Source organism: Spermophilus citellus (genome assembly GCF_964194105.1).
Source record: "Spermophilus citellus genome assembly, chromosome: 14".
Lineage (NCBI taxonomy): Eukaryota > Metazoa > Chordata > Mammalia > Rodentia > Sciuridae > Spermophilus > Spermophilus citellus.
In genome coordinates, this window is record NC_138194.1 from 71,652,100 (window position 1) to 71,667,075 (window position 14,976).

Sequence of the window (14,976 nt, forward strand, 5' to 3'; positions counted from 1 at the left end):
ATGGGCAGGGGCGGGGTGTCAAAAGCTCTGTCGGTGTCAGGTGCATCGAGGGCAGTGGTGTCTCCTGTGGCAGCAGCAAGTGGTTATAGCTGCAAGGGCAGCAGCACCCAGAAAGAAGACTTCCAGGTGACCTTGGGATGGCAGCAGTGATCCATTTTTTAAAAATATTTATTTTTTAGTTTTATGTGGACACAATATCTTTTTTTTTTCTTTTTAAAAATATTTATGTGGTGCTAACGATCGAACACAGTGCCTCAGGCTTGCTAGTTGAGTACTCTACCATTGAGCCACAACCCTAGCCCTAATTATAGTTTTGTAAATATTAAAAAAATTTTCATTATAGAGACAATGGAAGAGAAAAGTTTTATAACTATTTCTAATTTGAGTAAATAATATGCATTTCTAGACATCTTTTTGACCCTTTTATTTTTATAGTGAAAAGTTAACTTTTATTTGTACAATCCCCTTTGTTAGGCTATTACAATTTTACTTATTTTTAACAACTAAGTGGTGTCCCCTCTGTTTGGATTCTTTGGATTATACCAATTTAGATAGTGTTTTATTTATTTGAAGTTTATATATTTTGGCTTCACTATGTATGTCCAATTAGCTTCCTATATTTTTAAAGGTATACTGTTGAAGAAAAACATTATAATTATTTTAAAGTATACGATTGAAAAATATTGCAAATGGTAAGTAGAAATTTTAGAGTTCTTATTAAAAGAAACACCTGCATAAACATGTATTAATTGGTTTTTAAATTAATATGAATAACAGAAAGTAGAACTAATTGTAACATTTTTTACAGTAGTGTGCCATGCAAGATGTTATTCTGTAAGCATAAAATTAAATTTTTATTTTCATTCTATGTAGTTTTAATTATGAAATTATATATATATATAATTTCTTTTTATGAGACCATAAGGGAAACCAGTTTTTTTTTCTTGTCTGTTTTCTCTGCAGAAAACTTCATCAGCAGTTTGAAATGTATAAGGAGCAAGTTAAGAAGATGGGAGAAGAATCACAGCAACAGCAAGAACAGAAGGGTGATGCCCCAACTTGTGGTATCTGCCACAAAACGAAATTTGCTGATGGATGTGGCCATAACTGTTCATATTGCCAAACAAAGTTCTGTGCTCGTTGTGGAGGTCGAGTGTCATTACGCTCAAACAAGGTACAGAAATGAAAACATGACAGTTCTCTTATAGTTAAGCTTATTGTGAATCAAAAAAATGAAAACAGAAATTACTACTGTGATTAACCAAAGAACAAGATACTTATGGTGTCCTCATTTTAGATAAAGTTTCTTTAATTTTTCACTGAATTTTAAATATATTTGTGTCATTGTTTTGTGTCAGCTAGCTTTTGATTTTGTTAGAAATTTATGATCTCAGGCTTTCAAAGACAATGAAGACAATTTAAGAGATGATTTGGCCTCACTCCTTTATTTTTCTGGTGCAGAAAACTCAGACCCCGAGAAACTAAATTGTATTCTTAAAGCATGCAATTGATCAATGACAGAATTTTAATATAGTTTCTCCATTGCTACACATAGTTGTTTTTTTTTTACAAAGATAAAGAGCTATCAAATTTTATTGAATCATAATATTCTGTAACTAAACATTTTGAGGAGTTTATTATTAATACACGTAACCCATTCCTCGGATATGCAACACATTGCCTTATTTTGAATAGGGGAAAGCACAAAAATGCCAACTTTTTTTGACAGTAGGTTTTCTACTAACACAATGGTCCATCCCAAAGAGAGACAAGTATATTTATAATACTTGGGACTGTTTTAGTTCAGGTAGTTAACTCTCTGCAGATGACAGTTTTACAAACCTTGTAAAACAGTTCTTCCTTGGTCTGTTTCCTTTCCTTTTGAAAGGAGCCTTTGAGATTCTTTTCATAATTTTATAGCTTTTGAAGCTACATGCTCTTTTGTTGCTTTTTTAACATTAATAGAAAAAATTAGACTATGATTATGGAAACTAGAATTTAAAGAAGAAATATTAAAGCTTTTTATACTTATACAAGATGTTTGTAGTTTACCTCTCTACATTAGGGAATATGTTAATGCTATCCAAAGAATATTTCGTTGAAATTAGAAAAAACAATATTTAAAAATGTTCATTACAGTAAGTTTTTTAGATTTGCCTTTATATCCTCACTAGTATCTTATCACCTAACTATTTACTTAGGTAGTTTTTAAATGGGAAACTGATATCTTCATATATATTACTTGGACATAATTGTGGGAAATTATTCTCTGCTGTAATTTCATTTCTTCATTTTCTCATTGTGCCCTTTATCAATGTGCTGTTTCATCCAGAACTAATCATGTACTTCTCCTAACCTTTTCCCTTTGGCTTACTTGATTAAGTTTTTTTCCCCCTCTTCTAAGTAGTGCATTGGCTAGAAACTCCATTATTATTTTGCATAGAAATGGTGAAAGTAGACAACATTTTTTTTTTTTTTTTTTTTTTTGGCAGGGGGAGGGTTACCAGGGATTGAATCCAGGAATGCTTAACCAATGAGCCCCAGGCCTTTTTTGTATTTCATTTAGAGAAAAGGTCTTGCTGAGTTGCTTAGGGCCTTGCTAAATTGCTAAGGCTGGCATTGAACTCATGATCCTCCTGTCTCAGCCTCCAGAGTCCCTGGGACTATAGGTGGGCTTCACTGACGAGGCTCCTGGTGTTGTTCTCAATTATAGGGGGAAAGTATTCAGTCTCACTGTCAGGTCTAATGTTAGCTGTATTTTCATAGATGGCAACTAGACCAATTTGCTGAGAGTTTTGGTTTTTAAATAATCAAAGCTTTTTCTCCATCTATTGAGATTAAGCTTATATTTTTTCCTTTCTTTTTGAATATGATGAAGCTTACATTGACTGATTTTTGAATGTTAACCCAACTCTATTTCTGTGAGAAACCCTATTTGGTCATGATAGACTATCCATTTTCTATATTAATGAGTTTGATTAGAAAAAAATTTGTTGTGAATTTTTGCTTCTATGTTCATTAGGCATATTATCTGTATTTTTCTTTTGTTTCAGGATTTTTCTTTGGTTTTGAAATTAGTTTAATGCTGGCCTATTGGAATGAGTTGGAAGTATTATCTTCCATGTTTTAGGAGAGTTTGTGTAAAAATTGTATTATTTCATTTTTCATTGGTTGGTAGTATTTCACCAGTAAAGCCATCTGGACATGCAGTTTTATTTGTTAAAAAGGGGTATAGTTTTAATTCCTTAATATAGTGTTACTCATTTTTTTCTTGAATGAGTTTGCATAACAATGTCTCTCAAGGAATTTGTCCATTTCCTCATAAGTTGTCAAATTTATTGGTATAAAATTATTTGTAGTATTCCATTATTTTTCTTTTAATGTCATAGAATCTGTAGTAATATCACATCTATATTTCTTAATATTGGTAATTTGTATATTTTCTCTTTTTTTCCCCCTATTCAGTCTAGCTAGTTTTTTTTTGTTAATTTTGTTGACTTTCTCAAAATATCACCTTTTGGTTCCATTGATTTTTCTCTATTGTTGATTTTTCTTTTGATAATTATTATTTTCTTTTATTTCTGCTTACTTTGATTTTAATTTTCTAGTTTCTTAAGGTGGAAGGGGAGATATTATTTTGAGATATTGCTTTGAGATATTGTTTTGATATATTGTTTCTTTTTTAACATATAGGTCATATGCTGGAAATTTTCCCTAGGTGCTACTGCTTTATTGACATCCACCAAATTCCCATGAATATGTTGTCTTATTATTTCACTCTGTTAAAATAAATATAAATATATATATTCTTCTTTGATCCCTTGAGTTTATAGAAGTATGCTATTTAATTTTCAAATGTTGGGAGGTTTCTATAGATTATTTTGTAGTACCAGAACATACTTTGCATACCTTTTATTTAATTGATCCCTTTATCATTATTAAGTGGTCTTCTCTTTTCCTGGTAATATTCTTTGCCTTTGAAATCCATTTTGCCCAATCTTAATAAAAAAATCCACTTTTTTTTGTGGTGTTGGGGATTGAACTCAGAGCCCTATGAATGCAAGCAAGCACTCTACCAACTGAGCTATATCCTCAGCCCCAGCTTCTTCAACTTTATATTGGGTGGTATTAACATGCATATATATTTCTACTCTTTAACTTAAATCTTATTTGTATCTTTATATTTAAAGTACTTTTTTATCTTTTAAAATATATTTTAGTTGTTATTGGACACACTACCTTAATTTTATTTATTTTTATATGGTGCTGAGGATGGAACCCAGAGTCTTGCACGTGTTAGATGAGCGCTCTACTGCTGAGCCACAATCCTAGCCCCTTAAAGTACTTTTTTTATGGGCGTAATATAGTTAGGTCTTACTATATTATTCAACCCGACAATCTGGCTTTTAGGTGGATGTTTTGACAATTTACATTGTATGTGATTATTGACGAGATTTGGTTTGATTACATTATCTTGGTTTTTGTTTTCTCTTTGTCTCATCTGGTCTTTATTTTTCGTTTTATTTTTTCATTGTTCTTTTTGATTACTCAAGTATTTTTTATGACTCTATTTTTTTCTACTTTATTGACTTCATAGCTATAACTCTGTCTTTTATTAATTGCTACAGGATTTGTAGTATAGAGATTTAAATTATAATGGTAAACCTTCAACTGATATTATACTATTTCAAGTATGGTATTAAGAAGCTTACAATAGTGTACTTCCAATTTTTTCTCTTTAGAGTCTGTGTTATTGGTGTCATATTGTACTTTTACCGGTTTTATAAACCCCACAGTGTATTGTTATTTATTTTGCTTAAAAAGCTTATCTTTGAGGGGTTTTAAATAATAAGAATTTAAACTGTAGGGTTAGGGTTGTGGCTTAGTAGTAGAGTGCTTGCTTAGCACATGAGAGGCACTGGGTTCGATCCTCAGCACCACATAAAAATAAAGGTATTGTGTCCAACTACAACTAAAAAAATATTTAAAAAAGGTATAAACTGTACACTTATTCATGTAATTACCATATGTAGTGCTTTTCTAAATTTTTATGTAGCCTCATATTTTATCTGCTCAAAGGAAATTCATTCAGTTTTCCTTTTAATGAAAGTGTTCTGGTTAATATTTTAAACATTTTTTATGCAGAAAATTTTGTCTTTATTTTTCCAAAGGTTTTTTTTTTTTTATGTTGGATATAGAATTCTAGGTTGACAGTTTTTTCTTTTGGTATTTTAAAGGTATTACTTCACTGCCTTTCCCTTTCACTGATTCCAACAACAATGATGATATATAAATATATATGTGTGTGTGTGTGTGTGTGTGTATTGCATAATGTTTGTTTCTATTGCTGCTTTTAAAATTTTATTTTATCACAAGTTATATGCAATTTATTATGATGTTTCTAAGTGTTTTTTTCTTCACATTTTTTGGTATCTTTTTTTTGAGCTTTTTGTGAGTTTATGACTTTTCATTGAGTTTGGGGATGTATTGGCATTATTTCTTCAAGTACTTTTACTGATTCCTTCTCTTTCTCTTTTCCTTCAGGGATTCCTTTACCAATATGTTAGGCTGCTTGAAGTTGCCATACAGATCTCTTATATTATTTTCATTAAATCGAAATTTGTTCTTCCTAGGTTTCATTTTGTATACTTTTTGTTACCATGCCTTCAAGTTTACTAATCTTTATTGTTAAACATCAAATCTGCTGTTTATACCATTCAGTGTATTTTTTCATCTCAGATATACTTTTTGTGTCTAGAATTTCAATTTGAGACTTTCTCTCTCTTTGGTAACTTCCATGTTCTTAATTTTTTGAATGTATGAAATACAGTCATGTTTTGATGTTCTGCTTTGCTAATTCTAACATCTCTGTCTATTCTGGCTTGGATTTGATTGATTATTCTCATTATGGTATGTGTTCTCCTGACTCTGAATGTCTAGTATCTTAGGTGATGTCAGGCACTGTTAAGTTTTACCTGTTGGATGTTGGCTATTTTTGTATTCCTATTATTCTTTAAGCTTTTTTTTTTTTGTGATACAGTTCAGTTATATGGAAACAGTGTGATACTTTTGCATTTTGCATTTATAGTGTTTTAGGTGGCTCTGGAGTAGTGCCAAGTTTATCACTAATTATTCTCTTGGAATGAAGAAAAATTTTTCTGAGTACTTTAGCCCGTGTCCCACCAATTATGATTTTGTTTGGTTTTTGGTTGTGGGAATATCTGCTCATCTCTTAGTTCCTTTCAGACATTTTTTTCCCTTTATCTTTTATTCCCTTGAATATTCCCTTACATGCTTGTTCACTGATCATTACTCAACTGAATGCTTGATGGGGCCCTTTATGGGTCTCTTTGGTTCTGTCTGTATATCCTTTCTCTGTCTTCTCTGGTAGCCTTTCCTATGAAATCTAGCTATGATGGTCTCTCTGGTCTCTCAGATTTTTCTCTTCAACTTTGTTTGCAGGTTCCACTTAAGCTCCTTCTTATAGCCCTGTTGCCTGGAAAGCCTTTCAAAGTAGTGATTGTAGAGCTTATCTTGTTTCCCATCTTTCGACTCTCACTGCACTTTGTTATAACTGTGATGTAGCTTAACAAAATTCTTCTATATATTTAAATATGTTTGTGGTTTGTTTGTTTCAGGCAGCAGGAGAAATATGGTCCTTGTTACCCTTTTTAGACCAGAAACAGAAATCCCTAATGACTTAAGTTCTTGAAAGTATATTTCTTGGTTTTCAATGTATAAGCCCTTCATGCAGAGTAAAATTTTAGTCAGTAAATTAAATACAGTGACAATCTGGAATATTCCTGAAAATAGATTATTCTGTGATCAACTAGAAGTCTCTTCTAGTGTTTTAGATTAGTCTGATGGGGATGGTTTGTTGTGGAAGAAAGGAGTGAGAGGTTTACTACTTTTCTCATATTTTTCTTATATCCAAGGAACTTTCAGGAGAGTAAAAGATAATAAAAAGTAATCTAGATTTTAGATGAAGAAAGACAGCCCTGTATTTCTTTTAGTTTTTCTACATTTTCATTCAGTTAATAGACCTGTCATAGAGCTTATTTATATAGAGGAATGTTTCTTTGAATGGAACATGTAAAGAGTATTCTAAGTGAAAAGACTATTCAGTTAAATTTCTTTTTTCAGATTTGATCATCGTGAGTATGAGGCCTTATATCATAGGAGATGGCTTTTGCTGTCAACAGGTGCTAAATAAATCTTTGATTTATCTTATTCCTGAAGGATTAGCTCAGTGAAATTCGGTCAGACCATTCTTTCATTTCTTCTTTTTTTCTTTGTGATACTGGGGATTTAATGCAGGTATGCTATATTACTGAGCTGTATCCCCAGTCTTTTATTTTTTATTTCTATTTTGAGACAGGGACTTGCTAGGTTGTTGAGACAGGCCTTGAACTTGCAATCCTCCTGTTTCAGCCTCCGAAGTAACTGGGATTACAGTTGTGAACCACCACAAATGGCTCAAAATATTCTTATGAGGTAGAAAACTGAAAATACAAGTATTCTATAGATTAACCTAATTATGAAGCTGTTGAAAATTCTTTTTGTAATCCCCTAAGATGATAAAATAGCCTTTTATTTTGAGACTTTTCCATATGGAGCCATCCTTAACAATTATTTATATTTCTTAAGTACATTAAGGATACACAGAGAATAAATGAAATGTTGGACCAGTACAACAAGATTTTATAAAATCTTCAAGCATTTATTATCTTTTAAGATGATACCCCATTAATAAATACATACTATATATTTAATCAAATTAAAAAATAATTTTTAAGGAAGAAATTATTTTGTAATCATTGAATGGTGTTATTGAAAAGACATTAAAGGTAATTTACAATGAGGATTATTATTATTATTTTTTCCTGGAGACTGAAACAAGGGACGCTTTACCAGTGAGCTATACCTCCAGTACTTTTGTTATTTTGAGGCAGGGTTTCACTCAGTTTTTGAGAGTTTCCCTAAATTGCTAAGATTGGTCTTGAACAATGATCCTCCTGCCTTAGCCTCCCAAGTCCAGTGGGATTATTTTAAGTTTCAAGTGTAGTAACTTCAACTTTTCATTTCTTTTATCTTTTGGTAGGAAAAACAAAATCCTCTCTGCTTAGTTACTATTTGCTTGATTAAATATAATGATGTGTATTTTTCAGAATTGTTAAAATTAAATAAGAACTTAAAATGTGACATGAAATTTTGTCACTTTAGTTGTCAGATTTGAAGCACAATAAATTAAAACTTTATAAAATTTATGAAAGTGAAACTCAGGTCCTTTAAAATATATTGAAATACATGTGTTCAATATATCAGTAGGAATGGATTGATAATACTGATGTTATTGTATAAGCAAATCATTAATATCATTTATACAAGTGATTTTAATGACTAGTAATTAAACTATGCATTGAGAAATCCAATAATGATGAGAATGTTTTTGTAATCCTCCAGGTACTTCTTTTTAAAAAATTACATGCCACTGTGATTATGTGCAAGTTTATAGACACTGTGCTAGTACAATATGACATCAATTTCCATAAATTAATGGCAAGAAATATTGTGTATGAATTTGTTTTGGACTTTGTAATATCACTACATACTAGTATCTCAGAAAGAATTGAAAATTCTCCAGGGAGAGGGTGGCATAAGTTAAAAAAATCAAGAGAACCAAAGTCTGTTTTTGCCCTGGTTTTACCTATTTATTTGACCTGTCATTTTATCTCATAGTGCTTCTATAATCTGTAAAATGAAGTCATTGATCTAAATAATTTCTAAAGTCTCTTCTTGATTTAATATTTTATGATTTTATAATTCACATTACATTACTTGTATAATTCTTGACATACCTGAAAATTATATTCATGTAGACAGTTATTTCTACCATTTAGGTAATTATTTATTGATTATTATTAGAAGTTATTATAAATAGAATGTATTAGAATTAAGCTTCATTTTTTATTCCTTTTTACATTTGTATAACATGGAGGTGTTGAGGGTACCACTATTTTAGAAAACTGTGTTCATAGGAATTTGAGGAATGGATAAACAGACAAGCTCATCAGAATTTTACAGGGTCATCATTAAGCAAATATCATATCAGATAGATTCTCACTTTCATGCCTCTAGGCTGAATAACCTAGACTGTGTGAATAAAAAAAATAAAATATATAAAATATAATAAAATATATAAAATAGTTGTGGAATTTAAAAGGAAGGAATAATTATTTCTGTTTACTGATGTTGACCTTTCCAATGGTGCAAGATAATTTAATGATTTAAAAAAAAGTTTAACTTGCAGAACTAGGATATTTTATAATTCTTAATGCATATTAGTATTGTGAAAGGAAGCAAAATAAAGTTTGAGTCAAGTATAAAGGTGTTATAGTTAAAGCTAGTGGCGACTGACCAGAACATAAAGCTGTTCCCCTGATCAGTCCCAAACAATTGCCAGGGCGCTCCTTATAAGCCTGAAAACCTCAAAAGGGATGTTTGGGGGTCTAGCCAATGCAAGCAAGCCAGGTTACAGAAGCGGAAGAGTGCAGTCAAGCAGCGGGAAGCCTAACTAATTACAGTTAGTCCAATCACCCCAGTTACAGAAAGCCTAACCAATCACAGTTAGCCCAATCACCCCAGTTACAGAAACAGAGCCCCGTTACCCTAGTTACAGAAACAATGCCCCATTAGGTAGTTCTGTGTTCTTAAAGGTTTCTGTAGCAAAAGGAAAATAACATTTTGCCCCAGTCATGACCCTTGTAGTTGGCATGGTTGTTTTACAGAATGGAGTCACAAAACAAAATGGAGTCACATTTGCTTTTACTATCACATTCCCCACTGGTTTTAGTAGGTTTGATGTCAGTCTTGCACATCATTAGGCCTCAGTTTCTTTTCCATCCTTCTGTGTCTAAGGGACCATATTGGTCTGACTTATGGTCAGACCTCACCTACATTATTTTGTATATGGTTTAGGAGGGTTTTTAAGAGGAAGGGTCCTTCAGTAATCCCAATCAGGAGAAGGACTAGGGGCCCAACTACGGCTAAAATGATGGTAGTCAACCAAGGGGACCATGAGAATAGGTTTTGGAACCAATTGCCAGAAGTTTCTTGTGCTTTCTCTCTTTCCTTTAACCTGTTTTCTAACTAGTGCCAAACTGTCCTTTATTATCCCAGAATGGTTTGCATAGAAATGACAAGTTTCTCCTAGGGCCATATAAAGTCCTCCTTGTTTTAGAGACGATTTAGACCTCATCTATTTTGTAAGACTATTTCTGTCAGAGAGAGTCTAGTGAAACCTCTAATTTGGAGATTCACCTTTCTAGTTTTCCTAAATCTATATCTGTTTGATGGCTGAGGGACTTAAAATTTTTAGAGCCTGTGATAAGAGCTGCAGTTCCCAAAGCAGATCTAGCTATTAAGCCAAATATTGGTTTTCTTGGCCCTTTATTTTAATCTTAATTTTTTAAGTTTGTCCTCCTCCCCATATCAGCCAGGAGGGGAACTAAAATGGGGGCAGTCTATGTTGATAAATCAGTGGGCCCTGGCCTTTTAATAAGTCCAGGTGTTCTTTTTCTTTTATTCCATCAAAATAGTAGGTTACATAGTTCAGAGTTATTGACAATTTGGAGATTTAGGCAAGGAGTTCAAAGTGGGACCTGGGAAGCAAAATTTTTGGCGAACGGGGAGTTGTCTCACTTATAAGTTGGATTGTGGATACAAGTGTCTCTTTCTGGGAGATCACCCAGGGTGATCTTGGGAGTACTTCCCTAGGTACATCTTTCTGAGCCAGACATATTGGCAAACATCTATACTGACCATAATTTCCCCTCTAATAATAGGGACCTCCTACTGCTGTAAGGAAAAAGGACAATGACCATTTTTGCTGCTTCGAGCTGAGAGGGGGCGATGTGCAGTGGGAAAGCAGTTTGGAGTCCCTTTTTAGAAATTGAGAGGGTCAAGGAATCCATGGTAAAAATCTGGTACAGGAAGAACAGGTTGTAAATTCACCTGGGGGTGGGCACTTCTATGAGAGAAACAAAAAGACTTGAGTACTGAAATAAGATTAATACAAAATAGTAGTTGTAGCATCTGAAAACCTGTCCATGAATATCATGAAAATGATAGAAATTAATAATTGTTTACCAGGAGGCAGAAGACCTGAGAAACTGTCCCCATAACAAGGCCTAATAAAGCTTTAATAAGGCCCTTTTTTAGGGAACATAAATCTTTAACATTGTCAGCATTATCAGGAATGTAGACACAACATTTATTTAAGTTAGTTAATGTCATCTGATTTTTGTAAAAATACCTTTTTAGCATGACCACTGTGTTCAGTAAAGATCCTTTTGTTATTAGGGCTAGATAATTATATTAATAAACATTGATTTTTTTTAAGAGAGAGTGAGAGAGGAGAGAGAGAGAGAGAGAGAATTTTTAATATTTATTTTTCAGTTCTCGGCGGACACAACATCTTTGTTGGTATGTGGTGCTGAGGATCGAACCCGGGTCGCACGCATGCCGGGCGAGCGCACTACCGCTTGAGCCACATCCCCAGCCCCAATAAACATTGATTATATCTACTGTGTAGGAGGTTAGGAAGATCTGTAGGCCTTAAACTGACTAAAAACTTCTGGCAGTTTTTATTGATAGTTACCAGGTATTTTTGCCTAAGGATCTCTCTTCTGTTGTCTCCAGTCTTATTTTTTTTTTTTTTTTGGTTCTAACACTAGTTTATATTTTAAGTTACATTAAAATAACTGTTGTTTCTTTTTAAATGCCCACGAATGGCTGTGCTTTGGTTTTTAACTGTTTTGGCTAGGTGTTTAAGAGCAAGCTGGTTAAACTGACCTTGTTTCTATCTATTGGTAAGAGTCAGCTGAGTTTCCTTGGAGGAAATTTTTGGGGAACTTGTGAGCAGAATTTTAGCTCTCCTAGTGTCATCTGTGTTAGGATGAGTCAAGGTCTTGCTGACCATGTGGCTTCCCTTGGAAGCATCAGGCTTGTTTCCCCTTTTTAATTACCCTCTTCTTTTGCAGTACGCACACTCATTGGCTTTCTGTTCTCCAGTGGTCTCATTAATCTCCCTTATCGGGAGGTTATGTGACCCGGAGTTGCAAAGCTTTCCCCCATGTCCTGAGTTCAGGCTGACTCAGAGGGCAAGAGCCAAATATTGGTTTTCTTGGCCCCTTTATTTTAACCTTTAATTTTTGAGTTTGACCTTAAACATCCAGAAAGTCAATTTTATCAGTCTTAAACTAAGAATACTGTGTTTTAACTTTAATGTTTATAACTTTGCAGTTATTTTTTTTTTACATAATATCTTTATTTTACTTATTTATTTATTTATGTGATGTTGAGGATCAAACCCAGTGCCTCACACATGCAAGGCAGGCATTCTACTGCTGAGCCATAACCTTAGCCCCTTTACAGTTAATTTAATCTCTTTTAATTATTATCTGTCTACAGATGATGGCTTAATATCTCAAATTAATTTAGGTTGTATGTTCATGAAGTATTATCTCTGTAAAATATTAACAGGCATTAGTTATTGTTAGTTGTGGAGCAGGCTGAACAAATGTTAGCTTCGCTTGTTTGCCTGAAGTCTGAACACTCAACCCTACTCTAGGCTGAACACTCAACCCCACTCAAGGATGAACATTTGACTCCCACCCCACTGGTGCAATAAACCCCACATCTGACCCCTGCTCTGTCTGCCTGAAGGCAGAAGATGACACCCTTAGCAACTACTGTATGATCTAATCACTGTACGCCAACAAGGAAGCTTGCAGACCCAGAGACCCTATTAGATTTTGGCTATAAAAACTCTCTCTTGATAGGACCCCCTCTCGTGCTCTCTCTTTCTTCTCTCACTTTCGCTCTCTCTCATTCTCCCTCTCTTCTCTCTTACCCTTTGTTTTTCCTCTCTCTCTCTCTCTCTCTCTCTCCCTCTCTCTCTCTCTCTCTCTCTGTGTTAATCAGACACTGACACAATAAAGGTCTTTTGGTTGCTCTGAGTGTCGTGGTCACTTTTCTTTTAATTATAATGAAAATACAAAGTGAAATTAATAAAAGTAAAAACATATTTAGCTTGTATATACTTTTGAACCTTGGTTGAGTTATACATTATATTTTCTATTTGAGATGACAGTATTCTTTCCAATAAAGTTAATCTTTGAATATAACTTTAAATCAACTGAAATCTGGCCTACTTTGAAGTCATTTTGACATGCAGAGGCAGAGTCTTATCTCAGGTAAGGCAGGGCTCTTCACAATCTTAGGTAAAGTGTTTTAGTTTTAAAGCTGATCTTTTTTTCTCTTTTTAGATATCATTTTATAAAGTTTACATATATTGTTTCCTGACTCTGTATGAATGTTAGCTAGCACAATACAACATAATTAAGGAAAGGCTGGGAGCCCCCCCTTTTTTATGTGTGTAAAAGTGGCAAAATGTTTTATAGTATTAACCTTTATTTTTTATTTATTTTTTTAAAGAGAGAGTGAGAGAGGAGAGAGAGAGAGAATTTTTTAATATTTATTTTTTAGTTCTCGGCGGACACAACATCTTTGTTGGTATGTGGTGCTGAGGATCGAACCCGGGCCGCACGCATGCCAGGCGAGCGCGCTACCGCTTGAGCCACATCCCCAGCCCCAGTATTAACCTTTAAATAGATCAGGCTCTCATTACTTTTAAAAATACCTTTAAATTTTTATATCCCAATGTAAAAGGTAACAAAGTTTGGTTACAAAACATCAAATAATATAAATAAATCCCCAATAAAAATCTATTATCCTTATACATTTAAAATTACCATTACAGACAACTTTAGTTTGGAGAACACCAGCTTGATAAAAATGTTTCTTTAAACCTTTTACCTTAAAGACTTGTATACTTGAAAGATATGAACACACTTAATATGTAAAGAAGAGTAATGTACGTCAATTCCATTGATGTTTTTATATTAACCAAGGTTAGCTTTTAAAGAAAAATCTAGACTCTGTAATGTAGGACAATACTTTAAAATAACAGTTGCTGTTTAATCACAGATGTATAAACCTTAATTTCTCCAAGATTAGTTGCTCTAGAGGATAAAACTTAACAGACACAATGTAATTAATATTTTTAGAAGTTTTTGTCATTTTAACATATAACTATATCAGTACATTAATATTTGTCCTTACGGAACAACCTTAAATAATTTTAACTATTTGTGTTACATATATAACCAATTTAGTTACATATAAATCTTTTAATATTTTTCTTTTATTTATAGACCTTTATATTACTTAATTAGACCCTTTTGTGTTTACTTAGATGTATTATAATTATACTTTACCAACATAAAGACTTTTTACCTGGAAACGTTTTTAATTAAATATATTTTTATATTTAGAACTTTTTAATAATTTTTAATCCATTAATCCTTCTTTCTGTTTGTACCTTGAAATAACCCTTTTAAATTTCTGAATTTAGATAAATTAATCCATTTTAATAAGATGAAATATTTTGTTATTTACAGTACTTTAATTGAAATGCAGTTGAAACCTCTTGACTCCTTGTATGTAGAATTATACCTTTTGGGACTTTTAATTTATAGTAACTTTGTTTTTATGATAACACAAAATAATTTAAATTTCCTTTTAGTTTACCAATTTATGAAAACATCAACATTGTTTAAATATTTTACCTTATGGAATTTAAGGAGTTAAGAGTAGTTGATATTATATTTAACAGTTAGCATTTTAACTTTGTAAAACAGATATCTCTAACAAACACATCCATGATTAATTTCATATACGTTTGGATATAATTTATGTATCCTTATTTTTTTTAACAAGGTATCAGACAAGTGTATTGAATAGTATTAGTAACCTTTTTTTCCTGTTGAAGAAAAATCCTGGAGAGAAGGATATCAGACACTTTATAGACATTAACATTTTAACAGCTGTTTAACCATCTAGAAACAAAACTGT

At 32.6% G+C, this 14,976-nt stretch overlaps 1 protein-coding gene across 20 annotated transcripts in view; it reads left to right on the forward strand.

The window, feature by feature from the left end:
• The window catches only part of RIMS2 (regulating synaptic membrane exocytosis 2), a gene marked incomplete at both ends in the record, with an annotated part of 602,684 nt that overhangs the window by 123,977 nt on the left and 463,731 nt on the right, over window positions 1–14,976 (forward strand). For all 20 annotated transcript variants that reach the window (XM_081266168.1, XM_081266157.1, XM_081266187.1 and 17 more), the window contains one exon: window positions 964–1,174. In XM_081266168.1, the coding sequence (XP_081122294.1) occupies window positions 964–1,174 (211 nt within the window). The remainder of the gene's footprint in view (window positions 1–963; window positions 1,175–14,976) is intronic.